This window comes from Argopecten irradians, chromosome 1 (genome assembly GCF_041381155.1).
Source record: "Argopecten irradians isolate NY chromosome 1, Ai_NY, whole genome shotgun sequence".
NCBI classification, from domain to species: Eukaryota; Metazoa; Mollusca; class Bivalvia; order Pectinida; family Pectinidae; genus Argopecten; species Argopecten irradians.
Window position 1 is genome coordinate 60,861,759 of NC_091134.1, and position 27,028 is coordinate 60,888,786.

General features: G+C 34.5%; 1 protein-coding gene across 1 annotated transcript; it reads right to left on the bottom strand.

Annotated features, from left to right (window-relative positions):
• Positions 1 to 7,870: 7,870 nt before the first annotated feature.
• Positions 7,871 to 24,818, bottom strand: LOC138336286 (tryptophan 5-hydroxylase 1-like). The gene is made up of 14 exons (XM_069285719.1): positions 24,303 to 24,818; positions 23,651 to 24,041; positions 18,581 to 18,700; positions 17,113 to 17,317; positions 16,566 to 16,675; positions 16,351 to 16,418; positions 13,260 to 13,310; positions 12,809 to 12,907; positions 11,826 to 11,872; positions 11,106 to 11,241; positions 10,809 to 10,935; positions 10,455 to 10,550; positions 9,998 to 10,131; positions 7,871 to 9,574 (listed from the first exon to the last, which is right to left on the bottom strand). The coding sequence occupies exons 2-14, from the start codon at positions 23,819 to 23,821 to the stop codon at positions 9,352 to 9,354; spliced, it is 1,587 nt and encodes a 528-aa protein (XP_069141820.1). The 5' UTR covers positions 23,822 to 24,041; positions 24,303 to 24,818; the 3' UTR covers positions 7,871 to 9,351.
• Positions 24,819 to 27,028: the final 2,210 nt, after the last annotated feature.

Here is a 27,028-nt window from a genome sequence, read left to right on the forward strand (position 1 = left end):
AAATATTATGCCACAAACTGTTCTCGAAGTTATTTTTAAGTAATCCTAACGCTGGTGAAAATGTGAGCTGATTAAAAAACGTACCCTGGTCAAAGTTCTACTGTACTTTGAAAAAGTAGGAATGAAAAAGGTCAGGTATGAAACTTTTTTTTTCTAAAATTTACCTTGGTATATATATTTTCTGCTGAGAAGTAGATCTGATGCATTTTATACTGTTTTAAAAAGTAATAAAGTGACTTCCTACCGATTAAGGTGAAGCAAATATTGAGTTCTCAGGTAAAATCTGATAAGGCAAAAAAATGTCTGTTTAGGGTTGGTTACCCGACGGACCCTAATTTTTGTACCCCCGACCCTAATTTTTTCCACTTTTCTACGAAAAAAAAATTAAACGTCGGGATTTCGATCTCAGACTTCGGTTCCGGCCATTATTTTGAAGCATAGAGTGAAAGACACTAAAAATTTCTCTAGACTTAACGGCCCTGTTTTTTTGCCATTGTAACACTAATTTGGTCTAAAATGGGTTACAATCAAAGAGGTTCAGTGCAAGGTGGCATAAAGCAAGCTGGTAAAATGAATGTTAACGATTTAAAAGATTGTACTTTGTAGTTTCCTGTCAAAGATAAATAATGAAACGTTGGAAATAGACGTCCATCTAACATCAGTCTAATTAAAACAAGATTTGATCGCGACCAAAACACGGGATTTCCACCTATGTATTGATTTAAGTAATGAGAGATCTTTTTAATATTTTTTAATATGAATTTTAACGTGACTCTTTGGCCCCGTCTCTCAGGCACCTTTTAATCTTCTATACTTCATTCTCCACTAATTTGCATGTTTTCAGAATAAAACATAAAATATGAAAATTGAAAACAAAGTTCTTATGTAATGTCATTTGTATGGCAAATATCTCTACTTTTTAAATCCAAAAGGGCTGGCTCTTATCTTTACTCATAGAAAAGTTATAATTGTTACAGTCAACCATCATATTTTGGTAAATAACAGATACGTGACTTTGTTAAAATGAGCTAAATTGATGTTTGTCATTAGAAATGCCACAAAATATACACTTTAACTGAATTTTTGCTTTGGTTTTGGACTTTTATTTCCATTCAAAGCCATTTGTCCATCTGGAAAGCAACTTGTCTTTATCAATTGCAGTTATGAAAAGTTCATTTGTGAATATTGGTTTGAATGATTCATAAGTGTGTTCGAATAGTTTCATATAAAAAAAGTACAAAAGTGTTTTGTTTCTATATTTTTCCTTATTATCAAACTGTACTTATATCTGCATAAGTACATGTCAGTAATTTTGTATTTGTATAAATCACAAATTACTGTATAAGACATTAAAATCCTGCTTTAAACAGTAACGTATATGTTACAACATACTTAATATATGACTGTAGAAATCTGACAGGATTATTATGTTTTTCTGTTTCATAAATTCGTCAAATGCATCAAAGAAAATGTTCTTTTCAGCGGTTTCACTTCTCTGCAATACTTTAGATTTTTGCCTAAATTAGCAGCGGTAACGTATCTGTTCTCTTGGTATATATGTCTTTATGAAGTATTAGAAAATAAACGAATTTAATAACACGAATCTGCTTCAAAACTTGTAGTCAAAACTACAACATCGAAATTATCAAACGATAGATCAAAACTATTGAAAGCGGCGTCGATGAAGAGATGATTATGTTTCTACCATATTGGTAACGTATCTGTCTACACCGATTCCCATTGACTACGGATGGTTTCGGCGTTCTTATCATTTGATTGGGGGAAAAAACGACCCGCACGGCTGACAGGTAGATGTGATAACTCAGGATAAACAGTTCGTCTGAAATTATTGGCCAACGAAACTTCACTTGTCCTTTGTTGATGTTTTTGACATGAAGAAAAGGAATAATTCATTCTCATTTTCCTCGCCTTCCACCTGAGAAACGAATCAGTCTCCGTCATACTTGATTGCCACAAACAACCCTAAACTTACATTTTCTGACCATATCTAGTCTGAAACAAATTGTTACAAATGAAACTAAGTTTACTCAATTTGAAGTTTACATACAAAAGTACAAATACATTACCAAATATGACAGGTACATTACCAAATAAACAGATACGTTATATCATGTTTATATATCACATTACCGTATCATTAGTATAAAACAGTGGCGTAGCTACCATTGACGCAAAAACGCAACTGCATGCACACCAATTCTCCATTTTTTTTTTCAAAATCAGAATATACTCGCTATAAATTGGTTCGAGCTCGTGTCAGAAAATTTACGTTTTGAAAGCCGAAAACCCTACAGGAACAAGACAGCAGGTGACTAACAAGGAATATACACAAGATCCTTCAGATCTTAGCCCTTCAGATCTTAGCAACCATGCCACCAACAACGGCAACAGCAGAAAGAAGCTTAGCGTTCTGAAACGCCTTAAAACCCGCGAAAATTGACTAGCTGTCTCTTAAAACTCTATTTTCTTATAAAATTTTCAAAAAATCGCAGTGTAGTAGCGAAATCACCATACACACGGCTGCGTTTGGCAAAAATACAGTACATGTTTGCATTTAAGCATTGATGTTACTATTTTTTAACTTCATCGGGTTATGAAAGAAATTTTGTTTGCAAACTGTGTGAATCCGCGTAGCGGATTTTCACAAAAGTTTGCAAACAAAATTTATTTCATAACCCGATGAAGTTAAAAAATAGTGACATCAATACTTATAATTAATTTTATACTCTATTTGATAAAATGACGTATGTTTAAATGTAACATTATAGTGGTTTTTTCAAGGGATTCTTTTTTCCGAATCAATACGCAACGTCAATGTCTCTATTGTGACGTCACGATAACGTCGGGGTTTCGCGCCATTCTTGGATTTTTTTCATTTAAGCATTGATGTCACTATTTTTTAATTTTATCGGGGTATGAAAAAAAAATGTTTGCAAACTGTGTGAATCCGCGTAGCGGATTCTCACTAAAGTTTGCAAACAATTTTTCTTTTCATAACCCGATAAAATTAAAAAATAGTGATATCAATACTTATAAATAATTTTATACTCTATTTGATGAAATGAAGTATGTTTAAATGTAACATTATAGTGGTTTTTCAAGGGACTCTTTTATCCGAATCAATACCAACGTCAATGTCTCTATTGTGACGTCACGATAACGTCGGGGTTTCGCGCCATTCTCGGATTTTTTTTTCATAGTGGTATGCAAAAAAAATATTGGCCAATCAGAAAGCCAGATTTGGTATGAAAACAAAGAAAAATTAATTATTTAAGCATTGATGTCACTATTTTTTAATTTTTATCGGGGTATGAAAAAAAAATTGTTTGCAAACTGTGTGAATCCGCGTAGCGGATTCTCACAAAAGTTTGCAAACAATTTTTTTTTCATAACCCGATAAAATTAAAAAATAGTGACATCAATACTTATAATTAATTTTATACTCTATTTGATAAAATGAAGTATGTTTAAATGTAACATTATAGTGGTTTTTCAAGGGATTCTTTTTTCCGAATCAATACGCAACGTCAATGTCTCTATTGTGACGTCACGATAACGTCGGGGTTTCGCGCCATTCTCGGATTTTTTTTTTCATAGTGGTATGCAAAAAAAATATTGGCCAATCAGAAAGCCAGATTTGGTATGAAAACTTGGATTTTTTTTTCATAGTGGTATGCAAAAAAAATATTGGCCAATCAGAAAGCCAGATTTGGTATGAAAACAAAGAAAAATTAATTATAAAGATATGACGACATTATACAAACTGTAATTATAATTTCTAAATGTAGGTAACTTTCAATCTGCAATATAAATTAATCCGTTTTCAGTGATATTTTTTTCGAAAAATTACCACGTTAAGAACGCTTTAAAATCATAAAAATACATCGTAAAACTCATCTCAGCCATTCTAAATCATAATTTTTCCAGGGGAGGGGGGGGGGAGGGGGCGGACCCCCCACAAACCTAAATTATCGTGCATTCGGCGCTCGAACTACAAATTGCGTCCACATTCATTTCCTGCTAGCGACGCCACTGTAACAATCATTCTAACAATATCTGGCTATAAAATGTATTTGAATTAGTCGATGTAACACTATTTTTATTAGTTTACACTAAATATTAGAGTTAACGGTACATCTTTCATCAAACAGATACGTGATCTTTTATACCAGATACGTTACTATTTTGATATGTGATTTATACATTTAACAATTAATTATATACCTAATAGCTTAATCAATACAGCTAACTGGTGTTAGTAATCACGTGATTATTATCAGAAATGTATATATATGTTAATATGTACAGGTGTATACTAAAGGAAAGTAAATGGGGTTTCACAACACTGGCAACATAACGAATCTTCCCGCTTGTAAACTATTGACAAACTCTCGGACACTTGCCACGTGGTTAAGCTAATTTCGAATGTTTTATGACAAGCGTGAGAATTTCTGTCGATATGGGTATTTTTCCATAACGTATCTGTCGGTAACGTACTGACCGACACTAACCCCTCTCATCATTTGAATGACACCGTGCAGTGGCGTAGGAAGATGAAACGTCATGGGGGGCAAAGGTCCTCAATATTTTGTACCCCCGCCACACCTACAGGAGGAGATTAATTCAACTCCCAACCATATAATATATGCTTTATGTACATTTTTCATATATCACTAAATTTAATCCTTGTACACATTTATAGACAGTGGGGTCGCTAAAAGGAAATTAACGAATACGCAAATTGGCCAAATTAGCGTGTGAGCGTCGAAGGCGCGAGATTTTTGTGTTTTATTAGGGGTCTGAGGGTGACCCCCAGGATCAGTTCTATGTATTTTGATGATTTTGCGATCGCCCGAAAGCGCGAGATTTTGGTGTTTGGGGGGTCCGGGGGGTCTCCCCCGGGAACAAATTACGATTTAGAATGGCTTAGATGAGTTTTACGATGCATTTTGATGAATTTGCGAGCGCCCAAAGGCGCGAGAATTTGGTGTTAGGGGGGTCCGGGGGTCTCCCCCGGGAAAAAAAATTACGATTTAGAATGGCTGAGATGAGTTTTACGATAAAGTTTAATGATTATAAAGCGTTCTTAACATGGTAATTTTTCGATTTAAAGCTACCTGCATTTAGAAATGATAATTGTGTCGTAATAACATTATGCAACCCTACTCGATCTGAATATACCGGCTTCACACCATCGGCACATTGTTGTGTAACATAAAAAAAATAATTAATTGTCTCGCTAAGACATATAAACAAATTGATCTTTTAAGAGACATTTTTTAAAATAGTACATAGAATTCCTTGATGGAGATTTTTAGTCTAGTTTGTGTGTATTGAATTTTTACTATTTAAGGTTTGACATTATGTGCTTGAACGTTTTAGGAAATGCGCCGCGCAGCGGAAAATTTTCTAGAATGAAGTACGAAAAATGTGCCGGAGGACCCTTTTTTCTTTCAAATAAGCATTTTTAGAAAATTTCAGTCGGCGAAAATGGGGGGGGGGGCAAAAAAAAGACATGTTTGCCCCCCCCCCCCCCGTCCTGGGAAACGGGGGGGGGGGGGCAACGGGGGGGCACCCCCCCCCCCCCCCCCCCCCCCCCCTTCCTACGCCCCTGCCGTGTGACTTGTCGAACAAACCACAAACATTGTAACACTTAGTATTATATTCTTTTCAAACTGTGATGTGAATTTATCTCTGTGGGAAAGTAGCATCTTATGTAATCAAGTACATAGTAGTAACGTATCTGTTGATGTCGTTGCGTAACATGTATTTTTTCAAGATTAGATCGCACCTGTCCATTTAATTGTTAATGGATGTGTCCATGTCATAAAGGTAAAAGTTAGTATACATATTAAAGTTCATTATCACGAAAAAACCTGGACATTTGATAATATATCAATTGTGTACATGATTTTATTTGTTGGTAACGTATCTGCCAGCATAGTTTGTGACAATGATAAAATGAGTTATATAAAAAATATCTAAGCATTTTGTGTGCCAATACTTGTCTATTCTCATTGCGTATGCTAATATCTATGATATGATAGAAAAAAATGTAACATTTACCCATTTACTTAGTCACAGATGATTTATGAAATACATTATAGCTTAAGAGGACAGTCGAAATTCGTCACGAGAGCCATATTTAATGTGGTGATGAGAAAAATCTTAATTGGTCCGAGGAACCACACTTGATTATTTTCGAAGATCAATTAATACATTTCACGTGTGAAACAAACATGATATAAAAACATGGTTTTTAAGTCCCGATATTGATAGAGGACACTTAATAATGGAATTTGTACATTTAGTGGAGAATGAACGTGTAGCACTTGAAGTCTTTTACTAAACTACAGTTGTGTCATGGACGTGAGGTTGGGTTGGGGAACTCGCTCTACATGTCTTGATTCTTCACAACAAGAAAACGTTTAAACTCCACGTTCATTCTCCTTTCTTATGAAGATCTTCGACCAATGGGGAATAACTCGTACAATTAGAGTGACTATTATCTCCCTTTGGCCACATAATGTAATCTAATCACATCCAACGCACAAAATAAAATCGCCGAAAGGACAATTGCTCTTCTTATGATTTTCCCTTTGATCAGGGAATTGATAATTGGCCTGCATTCACAATTGCTATATGGCAATGTAGAATCGAAAAGGTTCAAAAGAAGAAAGTTTGTTAAATCTATTGCTCTATTCACTGTCGATATACACGTTTCACTTTTCTGTGTTAGTTAATGCTAACTTCTAATTCTATCAGATTTCACATAATGCCAGTTACTTTCTAATGTTGATCCGTTATTTTTTTAAACCTTAAATTTGTTTTGATAAACCTTTCTTGCAGGCACAGCTTCAAAAGACGAAAAAAGGAACGTTGCATTTTCTATTTTCCTGTTACGTTTTTTTCTTTTAATAGTTTCAGCGAATCACTTTACTTTTGATATTCACTTGAACGTTCGCGAGGAACACTATAAATGTCAGAGAGTATAACTCAATGGGATATATAATTGTACATGCCGTTCGCTGTATATTTATATGAGAAAACACTATAAATGTCTGGCATATATTATATTGCAGTGTTAGAAGGAGGAAGTGGACATTCACCAACCTACACTTGTTGTGATGCAGCTCATTTCTGGTGATGTTCCATTCTCGATATTCCAAGGGTACTATTACTGTCGTAACATCCACCCATGGAATATGCCATAGCAAGATTGAAGGCATTTCAGGAGAAAATACCTGTGGCTATTACAGACCCACAGAAATTATCTAATTTGAAGATAGCAGAACAACATTTAACTTCAAAATAATACAAGCCACAATGTATAGTTATGCAATTCTTCTGGTGTACATCAAAGGACCAAACTACCTGTCTCATCTGATGCCACATACAGAGCCTTCAGGTTTTATATGAGACATTCAAGGGATAACGACATAACGACAAAGATAGTAACATCAGGAATATCGAGGATGGTGGTGTCAATGGCATTAATGATCAATATAGAACATAAGAAGTATATATTACATGCATTAAAAGATAAAAAGTTCCCATGTTTAGATACAGTTATCTGTTTCTCTCTAAGATAAGATTTCCATTTTATGTTCGACTATTCACTTCAGGTTCCCCTCGATTCTCCATCCCTGGACACCAACAGAAGTGAGCATCTTTGTTTACTAGTCAGTGTAACAATATATAGACAACATGTTCCTGTATGTAATGCAAGCACACAACATGTTTCTTTTCAGCAAATATGATGAGGTCGAATGTTAAAGGAAAGTTTTATCAACCTTTTTCTTGTCTGTTTATTTCGTATCAGATTAGCACACAAACGATAACAAAGAAACCATTGCGAATATACATTTATTAACATAATTAGACTCAATAACATGAATAAAATAATACATAGTATAACTAACGTATATTACAATCGCCGGGACTTAAGTGACGTAGTGACATCATGGTATCTATCGGTAGTGTTAATCAGATTTCTATTAAACCTGCCACGATATAGTGCCCAAGACCTTTCATTTGACCACTCTCTGTCATCAGTGACATGGCATACGTCCGTACGTGTTAAGTGACGTGTTAAGTGGTGGTAATGGACACTTGACGATTGTTATCAACAAGTGATAAAAGTCACATTTGATTAATAAATAAAGACAATCAGATATCTGTTATATTGAGTATAGAACAGAAAACATGATTAGTATTGATTTAAATCACTAACACCACTAGGAATAACCCAGCGACTCTTGCTTTCGTGTCTAACGCTATAGTATAGAACTTAACGTTATATATTGTGGTTATTATTTCCATAGTTACATGATATATCCGGCAACTCTTGTATATCACACACTTGTACACAAGGAATAGAAAAATTATGTATGTATGTCCTAACAGAAAACAATAGTGATTTCAGTCTGAATAAGTATGTCGTTTTATCGGCTTTGAATTAATCATCACAACATTTTCACAACTGACTAACTCAGTTGTTCCTGTACTATTTGATCAGTGAACAGGTAGATCCGGAAAATATAAAACGATATTGTATTTCTATAATCATTTGTGAAATATATCATTATTTCTATGTTGTGTAGATATGAATGTATATGAAAATGGGAAAAATAACACCCATAATAAGTTAGTTTTCGGGTCGCTTATTTCCCAGAATATATATACTGTGCATGTATTTGTAAGGAACGACAGAATGATTCTGAATAAGCTGACACTTGCTGGACTTCAAGTCGAATAACCATCACGAGTTACGCGATTTAAAAACAGTTTGGATAGAACAGAAACTTGTTAATATGTTTCTGACTGAAATCCTTTGTAGTAATGTCCCGTATATATAAGCATTACCACTTACGCTTTGCGTACATAGTTTATGCTTACTCGGTATAAATCTTGTTCTAGCTAGGCCTAAATGATAAATAAACTTAAACTAAGACAAATTGTACCGCTATTAAATATGATAGTACTATATATACTAGATCAATACTAATAATGACTGTGACAATGCCTCTAAAGCTTGTTAACGCCTCTCAGCTGTGAAACAACTCGTATAACTTACCTCCTCCATCGGTAATAAACACATATGATGGCGAAATAGCACTCAGTTGGGTTACATTAATTAGCGTACATATATCCACTTTTCAGGTATAAGCATTGAATAAAATGAATCAGTCTCATAGTACAATAACACATTGATATATGGTATCTAAGATATATTTTTTCAGTCCATTTTCTCAAAATTGTTATCTGTTCTGTATATATCATTAACATATTTTTCTGCGTGTCATGTCAAACTCCTGCTTTTCAAGGTCGTCATCGTGGTGTCTCCCCTTCCAGTCTCTCGGCCTCTTCTTGTTCGTCCATAGCAACCTCCAGCTGCTGAAGTCGACGGAGCGCGTCAGAGACGATACAGAGGTCGCCTCTGAGCTCGCTGACAGCATACGCGATACAGCGCGTATTGTTGAGGACGTCGACGGTCTGTGTGTACGGATTGTACCGCACGGCGAAAGGACGCTTGATGGTACACGCAAATTGTCTAAAACACAAAAAAAGAACAAAACTGACACTTACTATATAGTACTATACAAGTATCACTTTACTGGTGCAGACATGCATACTATCATCCAGGAATCTATTGTTATATGTATTTTTTATTTACTAGAAAAGTGTCTTTTGCCATATTTTAGAAAATGTTGGTCTCCTCTTGGGCCGTATAACACAAATGTAGAATGTAGCATCTTCCATTTAATAGGCATTGAGTAATGATCAGCACAGTGAGTAATAGTACAAAACGTTTACAGTCACCGCTCGCCAACGCGACAACATTTGCGACATCATTGCCGCGATAATTACTATGGATATATTCAAACAGTCACATCACCACGCTCTGGTCATCCCAGAAAACGTTACAGATAAAAATATACTTGGTATTTATTTCAAGAGGAATACATTTTTTTACCTCATCCTGTCCTTTGCCTCCTCAAAGCTGTCGGTGAAGAAATAGACGTCCTGGAATGTCGTAATCAAACATTCCTGCTTACAAGTCCGGGTCGGTTCGAATGGAATCTTCTCGGTTTTACTCGTCAAAGCATGCTGAAAGTGAAGACTGTATCATTTAGACAGTTTTATATAGGAATACTGACCAATTATCTTTATCTTGTGAAGCTTTGCTTAATGTTATACTATTCTTCTCAACATAACAATATAGAAATTACACAACAAAATTGTTTATTTTTTCATTTGTGATGGATTCGCAACAAAGAAATTCAATTTTGGGTAAACTGTTTGGTCGTTTTCCAAATAACTGATTTAAAGCTTATCAATATCATGAAGGACTGGAACATTACAAATAGAAACGCTACCTAGACCATAATAAAATAGAGGGATACCACTAGTACAATAGGTAATGAACTCACCTTCAACTCTCCAATAGAGGATAGAAGTCCCGCCCCATAGGCTCTCAGGTTTCCATCCTGCTTACACAGGCCGAACTCCACCGTGAAAAAGTAGCACTGAAAATGAAATGCAATAGAGCATTTGTTAATACAGAATGATCTTCACAGTGCTTACTAATACATCATATCTTCTACGTTTCTTCTAAGTCAATTTTGAAATGATCTCATACAGTTTAACAAATATTAATTCCAGAACCAATATTAATTGTTTTTATTGTCATTATTGTTCCATTACTGCATTTTGACATTTATCTCATATCATGACTATTTTATTCAGAACTGTGTTCGCGTACCGTTAAACAAGAACAAACTTACTGTTGCTAGTTTCTGTACTTCCTCGTCCGAGACACCCAGCGATGCCAATCCGAGCTCCTGTGAGAACTGTGCAAAGCTGGGATCTGCTAACAGGGGCATATGGCCTAGCAGCTCGTGACAGCAATCACTGGAAAATATATATGCCGGTGTTTTTGTTTTTATTTTTTTGCCCCATGATAATTAGTATTTCATTACCTAACAAAAACGCTTCACTAAATAAGGAAAGTAAATGTTAAGCAGTTGATATGTGCTATACTATAACTTATAATATGTAAGGTGATATATAAGCAATCTTACGGTTCTGGCGTGTAGAATGGATCAGATCTGTGGCGGATATATTGGGTACAATGGAACACACGGAACGCAAGTCCAGCCAGAAAGTCACGTGATGAAAGATAACCGGCCACGGGACGCAGCTGGAAACCTGTTCTTTCTAAGAAAAAAACCCGCAAAATTAGAAACAAACCTAAAAAGCAGAATCTCTCGGTTTTACAATTAATACTCGACTTACCATATCCCACGTTCGCCATATCAATTCAAGCAATCTTAATAGCGTTTTCAGTGCTCGATATACTGGTGTGTTTTTTCAAACGTATAGATAGTATGTCGTGCAGTCGAGAGTATACACAGATATAAAATCGTAAACGCTAGAGAAAATAAATTCCATATCCAAAAGCATATGGCCGATCAGAAGTGTGTTGTTCTGTTTGTAAATGCATAACGAAGGATTCTTTGTCTTTAACATCAGACAATAACATATGAAACGAAATGAAACGAAAGAAATCATTCAAATAAATTATAATAATAATACACCCCCCCCCCCAAAAAAAAAAACAAAAACACCAACTTATAAGGCTACACCAGGTATTGCTATTTTTTTTCTTTCTTTTACAGATTACGTAGCACTTTCATGTAAAAACAAGGTTGAACTAATTGCCTTACATTAACCACATATAAAAACACTTTTATTTCATATTTACATGATTTTCTCTGCTTCATATGAATAAATATACCAACCTTTAAGGAACTCTGATACGTCCTCTAGTTGTGGTAAATTGTTTTCTCTGGGGGAAAATATATATCTATACATTAGTCACAATTCACGATAAACAATAATATATAAATATGCATCTATCTATTAGAGCGATAATAAGGACACGTCTACTTTGCTTTATCATTTAAAATGAAATTCCGCCGTCCTTTGTAGGTAAGGCATAGAAGAGATAAGTCACTGATGTTTAGCAATAAGGGTACTTTACCTGTAGCGTTGTTGATGTTTAGCAATAAGGGTACCTTACCTGTAGCGCTGTTGATGTTTAGCAATAAGGGTACCTTACCTGTAGCGCTGTTGATGTTTAGCAATAAGGGTACCTTACCTGTAGCGTTGTTGATGTTTAGCAATAAGGGTACCTTACCTGTAGCGTTGTTGATGTTTAGCAATAAGGGTACCTTACCTGTAGCGCTGTTGATGTTTAGCAATAAGGGTATCTTACCAGTAGCGCTGTTGATGTTTAGCAATAAGGGTACCATACCTGTAGCGCTGTTGATGTTTAGCAATAAGGGTACCTTACCTGTAGCGTTGTTGATGTTTAGCAATAAGGGTACCTTACCTGTAGCGTTGTTGATGTTTAGCAATAAGGGTACCTTGCCTGTAGCGCTGTTGATGTTTAGCAATAAGGGTACCTTACCAGTAGCGCTGTTGATGTTTAGTAATAAGGGTACCTTACCTGTAGCGCTGTTGATGTTTAGCAATAAGGGTACCTTACCTGTAGCGTTGTTGATGTTTAGCAATAAGGGTACCTTACCTGTAGCGTTGTTGATGTTTAGCAATAAGGGTACCTTACCTGTAGCGCTGTTGATGTTTAGCAATAAGGGTACCTTACCTGTAGCGCTGTTGATGTTTAGCAATAAGGGTACCTTACCTGTAGCGCTGTTGATGTTTAGCAATAAGGGTACCTTACCTGTAGCGTTGTTGATGTTTAGCAATAAGGGTACCTTACCTGTAGCCACAGTGATCTATGAGTAGTGGAAGGTTCCGTAAATACTCTCGACAGGCGTGCGATGGGTACAGCTTCATCAACTCAGAAAATACAGTCCCCCTGGCAACGAAAATATTAAAATGGTGATAAATGTAGAATGCATCCTTGGTGATAGATAAATAGATTATATTCGAAAGTTCTTTGTAACTATTAACTACACTTGAAGAAGGTTTTTGATGATAACGAGGTCTGCTGCTGAGGTGAGAGTAGAACGACAAGTAATGACACACATACATATCATAATACATCTCTGAAACAATCTCCTTAATCAACAGTTATCTTTTAATCAATCTACATTAAAACCTAATTTTAATATAGTCTAAAATATCGTAAATGTTGGGATAATATACGATTTTGTGTATATCTTCATAATACACTTGTTTTACTCCATGCATTTAGAGACGTAACTTACCACGTGCTTATTTCCTCGTGCGTGTACTCCACTCGGGGTATAGGTTGTCCACTAGAATAAAGATGATTATATCAGGATTAGCGTTACATAGTGAAATCATAAAGAACATTTCAATGGTTTACACCCGATTTAAAGTACTCAGGTAATAGGGCATTGTCAAGATTATCATGACGACAGGCTTTTCTATTAAAAAAGAAATATCATAACTTGAAATCATAAGACGTCCAAACATATTTCTACCCATGAAATTTATCATTTGTAAGAATAAAACATCTGAGTAAATAAACAGATAAACAGTTTCCTGTGGTCAGCAGATTCCCATGTCATTGAACGCCTATACCATACATAATTGTCCCAAACACATTGCAACCAGGAAAGTTATCAGAACAATTGGTCGCCAGCTTGTACAGTACCCCTATCGATTTCTGTAGATAAAAAGCATTAGACATATCAGAATTGACAGCCACTGTAACGTTTGTAAATCCTTAACGAATGCGCCTTTGTTTGCTGATACAAGTGTGTATGTCTCCGCCACATTCGTCTGCGTATGTCGATACTTGTAACATCGTTAGACTGATCAGTCGTAATGTGAATAACACCCAATATATAAAACATTAGAAACTGATTCAGAATTCTCCTATCAAAAAGTTTGCTCCTTGCGTAGATTTATTGTATTAACTTATTTAATTCTTCAATTGTATTCTTATTCCCTAAAAGCAAGACGTTTTGGGAGTCTGTGGTATGTTCACATGCTTACGACAAAAATCGCTGAGCTATTCTGGACAACAGCAATCTATCTTAATTGTAGCAAGCATCAAGTTATCACATCATTCTATATAAAAGACGTTTATCACCTTTATGGGACTTTAGGTCAAGATTCTTTAAGATGAGAGAACAGAAAAATAATGCGCATTAGTATCATTCATGTAATGCTTACGCATAACTCCCCGATAATGAATCCAATGACAAATTCAATTTTTTTTTCTAAGCAGAAGTAGAAATACAAATTGTGCATGTGTAGATTCTAGAACATGTACTAAGAGACAGCATAATTCACATTGGAAGACACTCGAATAAATGTCAACCGTTTCGTGGAGATATTTTACAAAAAAACCCACTTCATATTTAGCCGCTTCTACGAGTAAATAACTGTGGTATCTATACATGTAGCTATCATCCTTCTAAAGAATCCAAAATAAATCGAAACCAAGAATAGAAGATTGAATATCCAAAAGGTCTAAATATAATGCGTCTATTTGTGATTTCCATTCTCTTGCGTTTTATTTCGATAATCAGAATACGTATTTTCTCAATTCTATAATTAGGAAATAACTAATGAAGTGGCAAACTTGGGAGTAAACTATCTTAAGCATTTTTTAAAAATAAAATCTTCCTATCCAGGTGCACAATATATATTTGTTAAATGATACAAACTATGAAGACCGGCCGCTGGAGATCTGATACGAAATGAGCCTTTATAGCTAAATTCGTGTACGCTCCTTCTTTACTTTAGCACTCTAAAATCAGACACACTTTGTCTCTCAGTTAAATAAGGGTATTTTCTATGAGAAGAGGTTCAGCAGATTATTGATCTGTTTACACGAGGACTTTTAGATAAAATCGACCACGCATAGTTTAAATCATTACTGTAAACGTTTCATGTATAAAGGTATTTTGGTGACGTTGAAAATAAAATCTAAATCCTATTTGTAGTTATAGATAAAGCAGTACTTGCTTGCTCTGTATATTATACCAATTTGTCTTCCTAGAAGGATCAAAGAGCTTTACTTATTCAAATATGTGTCTTTGACTTTCTCATCAGCCTTTTTGTTATTTTCGAAGGTGACCTTTCCTCTTGGAGGACATTAACAGTGTTATTGGCCACATATTCTGAATGATGTCAAAGACATTTTGTCAAAAATGCAATTGATTACTTCTAAAAAAAATCCGACACGCTTGACTAGACACAGATCACCTTCAGTCGGTGACGTAACAACTACACGGGATGGACCTGACTGTCACAAAACAAACCCAAATCGACGTTGCATACGCAGTCTAACCCCGTGCGCGAAAATCTATGAATAGAAATGTGCATCGATTGCCTAAAAGCCAATAAATATGGATGAGGCTAGGGCAGGGAGGACGCGGAGAGCCCGGCCCGAACCCAACAGAGGCCAATTACATGAAATGAAAGCAATTGTAAACCTTACATTCAGATAGCCCAATCATGCATATATAAATCGACGTGGATCTTCTTTTATTCCATTTTATATCTGACCAAATCTCCGTGTATAAAAATAGGAGTATTTGACGACAAAAATACATTGGACTCAGCAAAATTCCTTCCGTTCCTTTGTATAAACATTGCACAGTACACTTTTGGTTGTTACACAGATATATATCAATTGTGTTTATTCAGAAAGACATCCAAGTCTCACACTAAATCAGGGACAAAAGCGAGGGAGGGAAACGTGACACAAACAAACAAAACACCGGGGACGTGGTAGAGCGATCTATATATAAATTCTATTCTGTGACCGAGTGTGCGCTGTAACTAATACAAAACTGTTAAAATTCATGAGATATTATAGAATTATGATAGTGATGACTATGGACAAAGACTTCGAAATCCGTGAGATTAGTTCTTCTGGTCACGTGATGTATAGTGTTCTATAATAAACTCTGTGCGATGCTACTTATAGAATGAATGCCATTTAAATCACCCAAATGTCCCAATTCTCAACACAAGAGAAGTCCTTAGAATTGTTATGATTTTGAAAAGTAATTATCATAACATAACCTATGGCAATTGTATCGCTTTTTAACTGAATTCAAATGCTCATTTCAATAATGCTCATTTAAATATAAAATACTGATTTAAACCCCTTTTCTCTTTTTCTCATTGGCAAAATTGAAGAGCTTTACAATTTTTATTGATTTCTCATTTCTACTTAAGTAAGACATAATAGGACTATGACAAAAGCCAATACTATAAAGTAAAAAAAAAGAACAGGACATCAATAATGAAATATACGTAGTTTTACTAAACACAACGTTATGTTATTAAAACAGATACTGTGACGATACTTACTATTTGTATTCCTTGGCAATGTCTGCAAAATACTTTCGTCTTTGTCTGTATACTTTGTCTTTAAATCCCTAAAAACCAAATTATAAGACGTCTTACTTATATGCTTTATCAGGTAAAGAAGTGTTTTTGAGTACATCGTCACGGTTTCATTTTGACTTTGAGTAAATGATTGAATACCCTTTATACCAGCATAAATACATTCCACTGGTACTTACGGGATGGTCAGCGTCCAATTCAATACCATACATCAGTACACGGTTTGCGGAATGGTCAAGGTCGGAAATCTTCTTTGGGAACCATGGAGCATTAAGTAGCAAATCTTCAGCTGTGTAAAACAAAATACATAAGTATTATATATTGTACCATTGTTTCATGTATTGTATAATTTAAATATTTTTCATAACTTAAATGTTAATGAGTTTGAACTTTTTAAATTTCGAGGAATGTACTATAAATGTTCTTATTTAGGTGCAATCAAATTTTAACAAAGAAGTGAACTGTTTGCGAAATTCGCGCATTTGAATTCACAATGGTTGAACTACATTACAGATTTTTTACCGCCATGACAAAATAAATTTGCGCATTCATATTATAGGTCCACGTTTTTCATACAAAGATCATGTTATAGACTGGTGAAGTAAATTTTAGTTTGTATCAGCTAACCAATGATACCTACGTATATGGAGGAGTAGCCGTAGTAACGTTTTACTTATCTGAGGAGACTAGTGAGGAGGATAGTTGTCATGGTAACTAATCACCTACCTGAGGGAGGTAGCCGGAGGGAAGGTGCTGGTGAAGGAGGAACAGGCAAGTCGTTGTAGCTGATACTAGCGACCTCTTTCTTCAGACGTTTGATTAATTCCTCTAGTCGAATATTATCTGTTTCGAGATCTACGTAAATGTCAAACTCCGAATCACTACGCTTAGATTTCCTTGATTCTATATGTACAACGTTGATATGGTTTTCCTGAAAATTGTATGCCAAATGATAACAACATTGTCATATTGTTCTTATTCAAATAATGATGTCTTTTCAAATGATATGCATGTTTTTTCCGTCCGACCATTGATGTTGCAGTTATGACATTGATGAAAAAGTCATCGACATCATGCAGAATAAACTGATTTTGAGATTAGCCTTTCCAACATCCAAAGGCAATATAATATAATGTAAAACATTTTATCAATACATGACAGCTCTATTTATTTAAGGATTATGTATTAAACTACCAGATACAATATTTTTTTATGTCGAAAGTGGTTGAAAATTTCTTTAGCAGTTATCAATGTTTTTTTTTTTTTAGTCTTTGTTGATTCGCACAGGATTTGATTTAACCAATGCAAAGATTCAATCAAAGATAAGCAAAACTAAAATCCAATGCATCAGAAAAAGATATACAATTCAACTTCCTTCTAAATTGTTATTGCCCCTTAATCGACCACCAACATTAAGCTCATTTGTATACTGGTAATTTTCAGGGAGACGGTGTTGATTGCCGAACTTATGGTGCGGTTAAAGGTAGTGTCAGAGGATACGATACGCCAAGGAGATCTCCGTGTAAAATTGCAAAACAAGATCCTAGCTTTTAATTGACGCCTTTTAACGATCGTGTAATCACGACCACAGGGACAATTCTAACACCAAATCTGCAGGAAATTGTGTGTGTATATCACTATAGACTCTTCATGTAATAGACTATATTGTAAGGTATGTGTCTGTCAGTTTCTGTCCGTCCATCCGACTTAGTGTATTTAGCCATGTCCGAATTCTAGTCTCATGTAGTATACAGTATTTCACTGGAACGCAAAGGTGACTCTCTCGTTCGTTTAGAATATCATATGTGACGCCTATGAAAATGATGCTACAGTGACTAACCTCTTAATTCGAAGGCAGTAGGACTCCAAATACTAATAGTCTAATAGTCCAAGTAATCAACTATACGTACACGTGTCATAGTATGGAATAGAATATGAGGTGGTTTTTTTATAATGCAGAACCTCTGCTTATTTGTGTTCGAAAATGGATTTAAAGCCAAATATTTATGCTGAATATGCTTTCATAAATATTTATGTTTCGACTAAATAACATCATTCTTTCAAATATGCATCATAGCTGAATGTTAGGATTAATCAGACATCAAGTCATTCTTGGCACATACCTGTATTAAATTCAAAACAGATTACTTGCCACACTTAATGCATATATGGTTACCCTTAGACAATAACTCACCTGAAATATCCGGAGCGCCTTGATGAGACAGCCCACCTGATTCTGTAGTGTAAACACAATGGACGTGGTTTTACCTAGACCAGACGGACTGTATATCCCATCAATCTTCTTCAGGTTTTCCTGCGAAAAGACATGAAGACAAGGTAACTACAATTATCGTCAAGCCAAAATTCACATGCATTTTTGTCTGTTAGAAGTCTCTGTTTATAGATAGGAATTAAGCACAGCATGGACGTGAAGTGCATTGACATTGATATGATTTGGTCGAAGAAACATGTACCACTCGACTATGTGTAATCTGTAAGAGAACAGCGCTTTTTGGTTGTTATTTATTCATTATCACAATGAAAGTTGTTTTTTCTATATTGTTTAGCCCTTGGCTTCGTTTTTAATGATCTTTAATGTTCATATAGTCTCAGGCGTATACAAAGCAAGTATTATATTTTCCGTTTTGACTCTTGGATTTTACACATTTATTTTCAATATAATTCTTATATATACATCCTAGCATGCTCTCTACTTATCTCTCTCCTCTCATCCCAACTAACATCTCGTATATGTATCAACCACCATCTCACCATCTCATTTTAGTCATCTCGTCTCAGCCGCCATATCACTCCACCATCTTTTCTCAACCACTATCTCACCTCTACCGCCATATCACTTCAACCACCATCTCGTCTCAACCGCTATCTCACTTCTGCCCTCATCTCGTCAAAACCGCTATCTTACCTTTACCACCACCTCGTCTTATCACCTCAACCACCTTCTCTCCTTTACAACTATCTCTTATCAATAACTATGATCTTATCTCGACCACCATCTTTTACATATAAAATCTATACATTAAACTGTTATAAATACATTTTAAGCGCGAAGCGCTCAGAGCCACAAGGTTTATCATCATTGAACAATGTTTTATTCATTTATACTTTAAAAATCTTTTAAATTATTTTGTTCTTCATTTAAGTTCATTGACATATTCTTTAATAATTTCATATCTCTGTATCGTTATAACAGTAACTTTCTATCGAGATATAGTTTGAATAGGGAAACAATAGAACAATTGTCAACTCTTCTGTTAGAAATATGATAATGTTTGTATATTGTATAGCCAATTAAGGACAAAAGAACATTAAATTTGCTGTTATTCTGATCAGTAATCTTATAACCTATAACAATGAACATCATTTTCCTTATTTTTATTTTTTATGTATATACAGATAATGCCTCATTTTTATTTATTATGTATATACAGATAGTGTATTATTTCTATTATATATACACAGATAGTGTCTTACTTTCATTTATATACAGATATGTATATACAGATAGTGTCTTATTTTCATTTATTATGTATATACAGATAGTGTCTTATTTTCATTTATCATGTGTATACAGATAGTGTCTTATTTTCATTTATCATGTATATACAGATAGTGTCTTATTTTCATTTATTATGTATATACAGATAGTGTCTTATTTTCATTTATCATGTATATACAGATAGTGTCTTATTTTCATTTATCATGTATATACAGATAGTGTCTTATTTCATTTATTTTATACAGATAGTGTCTATTTCATTATATGTTATTATGTATATACAGATAGTGTCTATTTTATTTTCACTTATTATTTTTAAACAGATAGTGTCTTAATTATATACAGATAGTGTCTTATTTTCATTCATTCATGTATATGTATATACAGATAGTGTCTTATTTTCATTTATTATGTGTATACAGATAGTGTCTTATTTTCTTTTTATTATAGTGTTTACATTATGTCTTATTTCATTTATATGTTATACAGATAGTGTTTTCATTAATGTATATACAGATAGTTTATATGTATATACAGATAGTGTCTTATTTTCATTATTATGTATATACAGATAGTTTTTAGCTATAAACATGATAAATAAAATTAGCGAGTTGTTGCTAAAATTAATTCAATTGAATTAAGATAATTGTGAAAATATACATCTGCCTTATTCATAATATTTTTTCTTAAACAAAAGTTCTGGTAAAATCAAGAGTGTAGTATAGTTCTGTGATATATCGATATGATCTGCCTTTGATGACATGGACCATTTACACCCCAAGTTTACGTCACTAAGTGGATACTTATATCAAGGTCTATAACAATGCCTCTATTATCATCTATAACAATGACACATATAGCGAAATAGGTAACAGACTATCGGGTACCGTCTCTCACCTATAGGGTCCATATAATGCTGAATAGCAACTATCTCATTTACAGCTGATAAAGTATACTCCTGCTTGGGGAGTGGTGCGAGAGGTGTCCAGGGGTAAATAAATATATAATTGGTTACTATGGTAACGTTCAATTTCTATGACAATGGCGGGCAATTCCTTGTGTAACTGGCAGTAATAAATCTAAACGAAACTGTTAATTTATGGTAGGCTAGCTGTTAAGTTGTGCTGATGTAACATATATACCGAATCTATATAGTCTTTTGTTTTAAAGGTTTGTTTAACATCATCTTCACTTCTTTACACTAACAAAGGTTGATTTTACGTAAAGTCAAAGGACCAAACAAATGCCTTAATACCAGTCGCTATATACATGTAGAACATGGTAAGGGAGGGTTTGTGAGTGATCAATGGAAAAAACACATCGTCTAGCATTGAACAGATAGGACAGGGTTAGATTGATGATTTATAAAGCTATATCTAAACTACATTACGTAATTACACATATATGTCAAACGCATAGCATTTAATGATGCTTTAAACTATTCTTACATATTATCAAACGTTATGCATTAACATCGTCTCTGAACATCAACCGTCATTGCACTTTAATAAAAGGTACAAATACCGTACAGTAGGGCTGTTTTAAAGCTCACAGTCGTTTACCGTAAAATTATTTTTGATGCTGATATCAATACATTAGTTAATATCTCTCTTCATACATCATTATTATATGTATATCTAAACCGATAGATATAATTTATTGTATGAAATTTGTTGATTTTAATTTCATTCTTTTCATGAACCTTTAAGCGTCCCAAAACAAAACTGCGTAAGTGTTGTAAATTGTTGTTTTCCCGAAAAAAAATCCTTTGGATGACAAAACAAAGTCTTCTTGTAAATGATGCAATGATAATAAATATATTCAGTCATAGAACATAAAAGTTTCATTTCTTAGATTAAAAAAAAAGTTTACAATAGTTGCTAGTAACAACGTAACAATGTTGATTATATAAGTAGTTAGTTGTATAGATAGAGTGAATAAAAATATAAACAACATTTGTATTCAGTTTTACTTGATTTCGTTCCCGAAAATGACCTGGATAAAAAATGAAGTTGATAATCTTTTGTATTTCCTCCCAGTGTTTACAGAAAACAACCTTTTTCCAAATAAAAAAACTAAAGGTTTTAGAAAACATCCAAAAAAATCTAACTTTCATTCGAGTTTCGTAATATATATATAGGATCTTGCATGAGTGTTCATTTCAAATGAGGTTTTATGAAACGAGTCTAAGAAGTTTTTATTTTTGCGAGCCTTGGCGAGCAAAAATTAAAATTTCGAGACGAGTTTCATAAAATCTCATATGAAATGAACACAAATTTAAGATACTTTTTATCACATAACTACAAATACCTATATAACAAAGAATTTCACGTCAAAATGTAGGCCTATTCCGAGAATCCAGCCGAGGCCGCCATTTTGTCCCGGCGTCATCGTAATCCTGACGTCATTTTACTGTTTCTGTCTGACGTCACAATGAATTTCTAGCCAATGAAAATCGCTCCAGGTCATATTACACTAGTGACATACGCAAAAATAATACACGGGCGAAATCACTGGATATCAGGCGGATTATGCGATAAAAGTATTTACAACAACAAGAATTAGATTAATGGACGCAATAAAGAGATCATTATGAACATACATTTTGTAATTTGTTATACATATGGTCATAGTACTAATATTATATCCATTTTGGTTTCGTTTTATTATGGATATATTTTTTATATTGTTTAGGTTATGAGGGTATAGTGATAATGGAGCACGTGTAAATTATCTATTCCTTATATTAAAAGTTTTTCAAGTAAATGAATATTATTTATTCTCATGACAGTTTCATCTTTTTTATAAAAATACCCATATTTTTTTCTCTCCCGTCATCATCAACGAATTCGATTGAACAGCTGATTGGAATCGAGTCATTTATATCTTCACGCCAAAAGCGGGGTCGACCCAAAGTTGCTACGCCAGCGACGATTCCCGTAACAATAGAATCGACGCACGCGTACGTGTTCTACTATTATTATACACTGATAATGATAATACTAGAAAGCATGGTTATTGAGTCCATGTCAGTGCAAACTGTAGATATATGAATATGGATTTTAACTGGGTTCGTTATATTCGAGATTTACTGTAATTCCTTTCCGTGTTATAGCTCCATTATATAAAAAAAACATTCAAGTTAGACCTGGGAACCCAATATATAAATTGGATTCTACTATACGCAGTTATGAGAAAATTTGTTTTGAGAAGCCTCCATTTTTCTATGAAATCATTCCGTCTTTGTATCAGTAAATAGATTGAAAAGTTACAAACACTGACATGATTTTTTTCTTTGCTGGATATAACATTTTTACAAGTAAATGAACTTATTATTCTAGAATACATTATTATACTAGAATATGCACTTTTTTTTTAAATAAGCTGGATATAACATTTTTACAAGTAAATGAACTTATTATTCTAGAATACATTATTATACTAGAATATGCACTTTTTTGAAATAAGCTGGATATAACATTTTTACAAGTAAATGAACTTATTATTCTAGAATACATTATTATACTAGAATATGCACTTTTTTGAAATAATCATCAGCGTTGCCAATGAAACGAAACCCATATCATACTCAACTATAATTCGATAGTATCTTACAAAATGCATGATATGCCATTTTTTTTCGAAATGCATAACCTGAAATTTATCAAAGTTAGGTCTGATGTTATGTAACTAATTTATGCCAAAGTTAAACATGCAAACATTGGGGAGATTATACAATATTACCTCTAACTCGGCTATTTCGTTAACTGTTGGCGCTGATATGCTTTTACATCTTCGTTTTTGTCTGAACTGTTCCGCTTTGTTCACATCACGTTTTTCTGTCTTTGCATGAACTAGTTCTGTTGTTCGACGTTCTGTCTCTATCCGGCGCTCCATGTCCGTCCGACGGTCCATTTCTGTCCGTCCACAGATGGCTGTCGTCCGTAACGCCGCCTTATACGCCTCCACACAGTTACCCAGCTTGACGAGTGGGTAGTCAGGACGAGGTAAGGAAAGGTGGTATAGATCCGAGGGGAACAGTAGAATATTATACACCAACCTCGAAATACGCTTCTGATTTAGGTAGAATCCGAAAGAACAGTGGGTACTTTAGAACAGGTCTATCGTAATTGATCTGAAAATGTGAAAAATTAATATTAATAAGAGAAATCGATACATAATGACAATACTATAATAATTTAAGAAGGTAAATGTTGACACTTGTAACTTACCGTATTAGACGTGACAAAATTTTACCCACGTATATCATACGAGTAATCATTTCAGAATTCTGTGATTTGCTTTGAATCGGTATCATACTAAGTTTCGAAATTCCTCTGAAAATGTTTGATAACCAAAGTTAGTTGCATAACTTAACAGAGCCGGAGTACGTTACCTGTTTTGTATCTCTGCGAGAGCTGGTTGTGATCTTCAGCAGGCTATACAGCGACTGATGGGGTCCTCTAATGCTTCATCGATAGGACAATGCTTCTCATTTGCATTTAGATCTCTACTCAGTGATGTTGGCTCGTGAGGGCGTGTTTTATCCGCTCGTGCAGTGCAGGTGTATGACGTACTCTCGGAGAAGGGTATACGTAAGCAAATTGACGTATTTATTTTAGTGTTTGTTAACACTACTGACTAAGGTATAGTATATCGTGTTTAGCTTAGTCGATACGAGTTATGTCAGTCCTACTGTACCCCGGAAAGTTGTTAATTAAACGTGACACATCGTGTACGCGACACTTAGCATGTTTGGTACTAGGGGGTGTGATCAATGCTGAAGTAATGTACTAATCTTTAATTGTCTCATCAGGCATTACAACACTGATGACACGACTTCCCTTCAACTCTGCCAATGAACCAAGTCTTAGTCTGCATATTGACCGGATTTGAAAAAAAATAATGAACTGCGGTGCTTAAAAATCGTCCTTAGTTATAGCAAATACTTATTAAAGTGTATAAAATAGTATCAAATAAACATCTAAAAAGTATCTTATTAGAAATGAAAATATTTTAAAAAAATGTAACAATGACAGCTTTAAAGATTAAAACACAGAAGAAATTGTTATAATTCCTTTTTTTTCCGTACAAAAAAACAACAACTCTATAATCATGGCTAAATGGTCAATCTTGTTCTAGTCCACGGTTCCTTTTATAGCACTCAGAGTTGAGTCATCAGACATGTCAGACGTTTTCAGTGTCAGCATCGTTTTTGTCCAAATTTTAAGTACCAATACATTCTTTCTCATCCGACATTTGTATCTTTTTTGCATATGATTCAGACTCTTCTCCCGTCACATAAAGATCTAATAAACTATTTAACTTTTTATTGGTACCAATAATGACATAAATCAAATATTCTTCCTTTCACTACTATATATTTTTTATACTTTTCACTTCAATCCATTAATCAGCAATTACGTCATACAAATATTCTTCTTTTCAATATTCTCTTTTTTCACTTTCACTTATTTTTTCTCTCTCTCATTCATATCCAAAGTTCATGCAACTTACGTATAATTGGTAAAACAAATTCCACCTTACCTACTCATACATAAACACATACTTTCATACTTAAAACCAACTAAGTAAAGCTATACATAAATATGTACCTTACATACAGTATTTCCACTATTTACTATCAATTTTCTTTTTCTCTCTCTCTTTTTCCCCCTTTTGTATTGTAAAATGTTTCGATATGTTGACATTGAAAATTTGCTTTCCTGTCTTTAATCCCTTTCATTATAGTGCTTTTCGTTGTTCTTTTATTTAATTTCTATTTCACATTTTTATACAATGTGGCCAAGGATAGATCTTGCCATATTTAGCTAATAAGATATGAAAGCTAAATTTACAGAGTTGAGAAAATCATCCAATAAAAATGATGGGCGAAGTGCAAGAGTGATTGGAGGACCCCCTTCCGACAGATTGCACAACCCCCACCATTCTACTCATGGCATATTCATTTGTGTTACATATTACATTACATTGTATGTATAAACAATGAATAGTCCCCAGTCCTGCCTGTTCTAGTCCCCAGTCCTGCCTGTTCGAGTTCCTATTCCTGTCTGTTCTAGTCCCCAGTCCTGCCTGTTCTAGTCCCCTATACTGCCTGTTCGAGTCTCCAGTTCTGCCTGTTCTAGCCTCCATTCCTGCCTGTTCGAGTTCCCAGTTCTTCTTGTTCGAGTTCCCATTCCAGTCTGTTCTAGTCCCCAGTCCTGCCTGTACTAGTCCCCTGTCCTGCCTGTTCTAGTCCCCAGTACTGCCTGTTCTAGTCCCCAGTCCTGCCTGTTCTAGTCCCCAGTCCTGCCTGTACTAGTCCCCAGTCCTGCCTGTTCTAGTCCCCAGTCCTCCCTGTTCTAGTCCCCTGTCCTGCCTGTTCTATTCCCGAGTCCTGCCTGTTCTATTCCCGAGTCCTGCCTGTTCTATTCCCGAGTCCTGTCTGTTCTAGGCTTGGGAGGGGGGATGTATCCCGGTATTTTTGTTTTTTCGTGTATCTCCTTACACGTTTCTACTTTGTGTTTCAAGCGGCCGATAAAATCTGGTAGGTATGGCATAGAATTTTTAAGCAATATAATTTGTATTATTCTGCTGATCTATTGTTCTTTTATATTGGGCTTGCGCGACACTTCTTTGCGAACAACATCGCTATACCAAGTATGAGGTGTACTGTAAACTGTCTTTATTTCGCGTCTGATAAATTCCGCTATTTACATTTTAAAAAAAGTTCACAAAGATTCGCAGAATAAACCATTGAATGGGAATTCATATTAATATAAGTGATGTAGATATAATTCGCAAATTCATTTGGATCGTACAATTCGCGAACGTAAATCGCGTGCCAATGAACGTTGGTATACAGAACCTAGGTGATTTATGTGTTGTGGCGTGAATATGGTTGACCTTCATATAAATGATCGGAATCTAGTAGATTTAATTGAAATCAATATCAGGCCTGCTACAATATATCAGTTTAAATGCAAATACATTATTATCATGTAATTGGTCCAGTGATATTTAGCGAATCAATGCTAAACATATAATTTCATATTTTTCATTCTGGAATACGTATACTTGGATGGTAATTTGTATTTGTGCGATATCTCAGATAATTCCTAT

Excerpts from the sequence above, each read along its gene's own strand:
- LOC138336286 (XM_069285719.1), bottom strand. The coding sequence starts at position 23,821 with ATGGACCGTCGGACGGACATGGAGCGCCGGATAGAGACAGAACGTCGA. Across the intron at positions 11,242-11,825 it reads CGTATCAGAGTTCCTTAAAG|AAAGAACAGGTTTCCAGCTG; the intron begins GTTGGTATATTT and ends TTTTTTTCTTAG. Across the intron at positions 10,936-11,105 it reads CCATTCTACACGCCAGAACC|TGATTGCTGTCACGAGCTGC; the intron begins GTAAGATTGCTT and ends TATATTTTCCAG.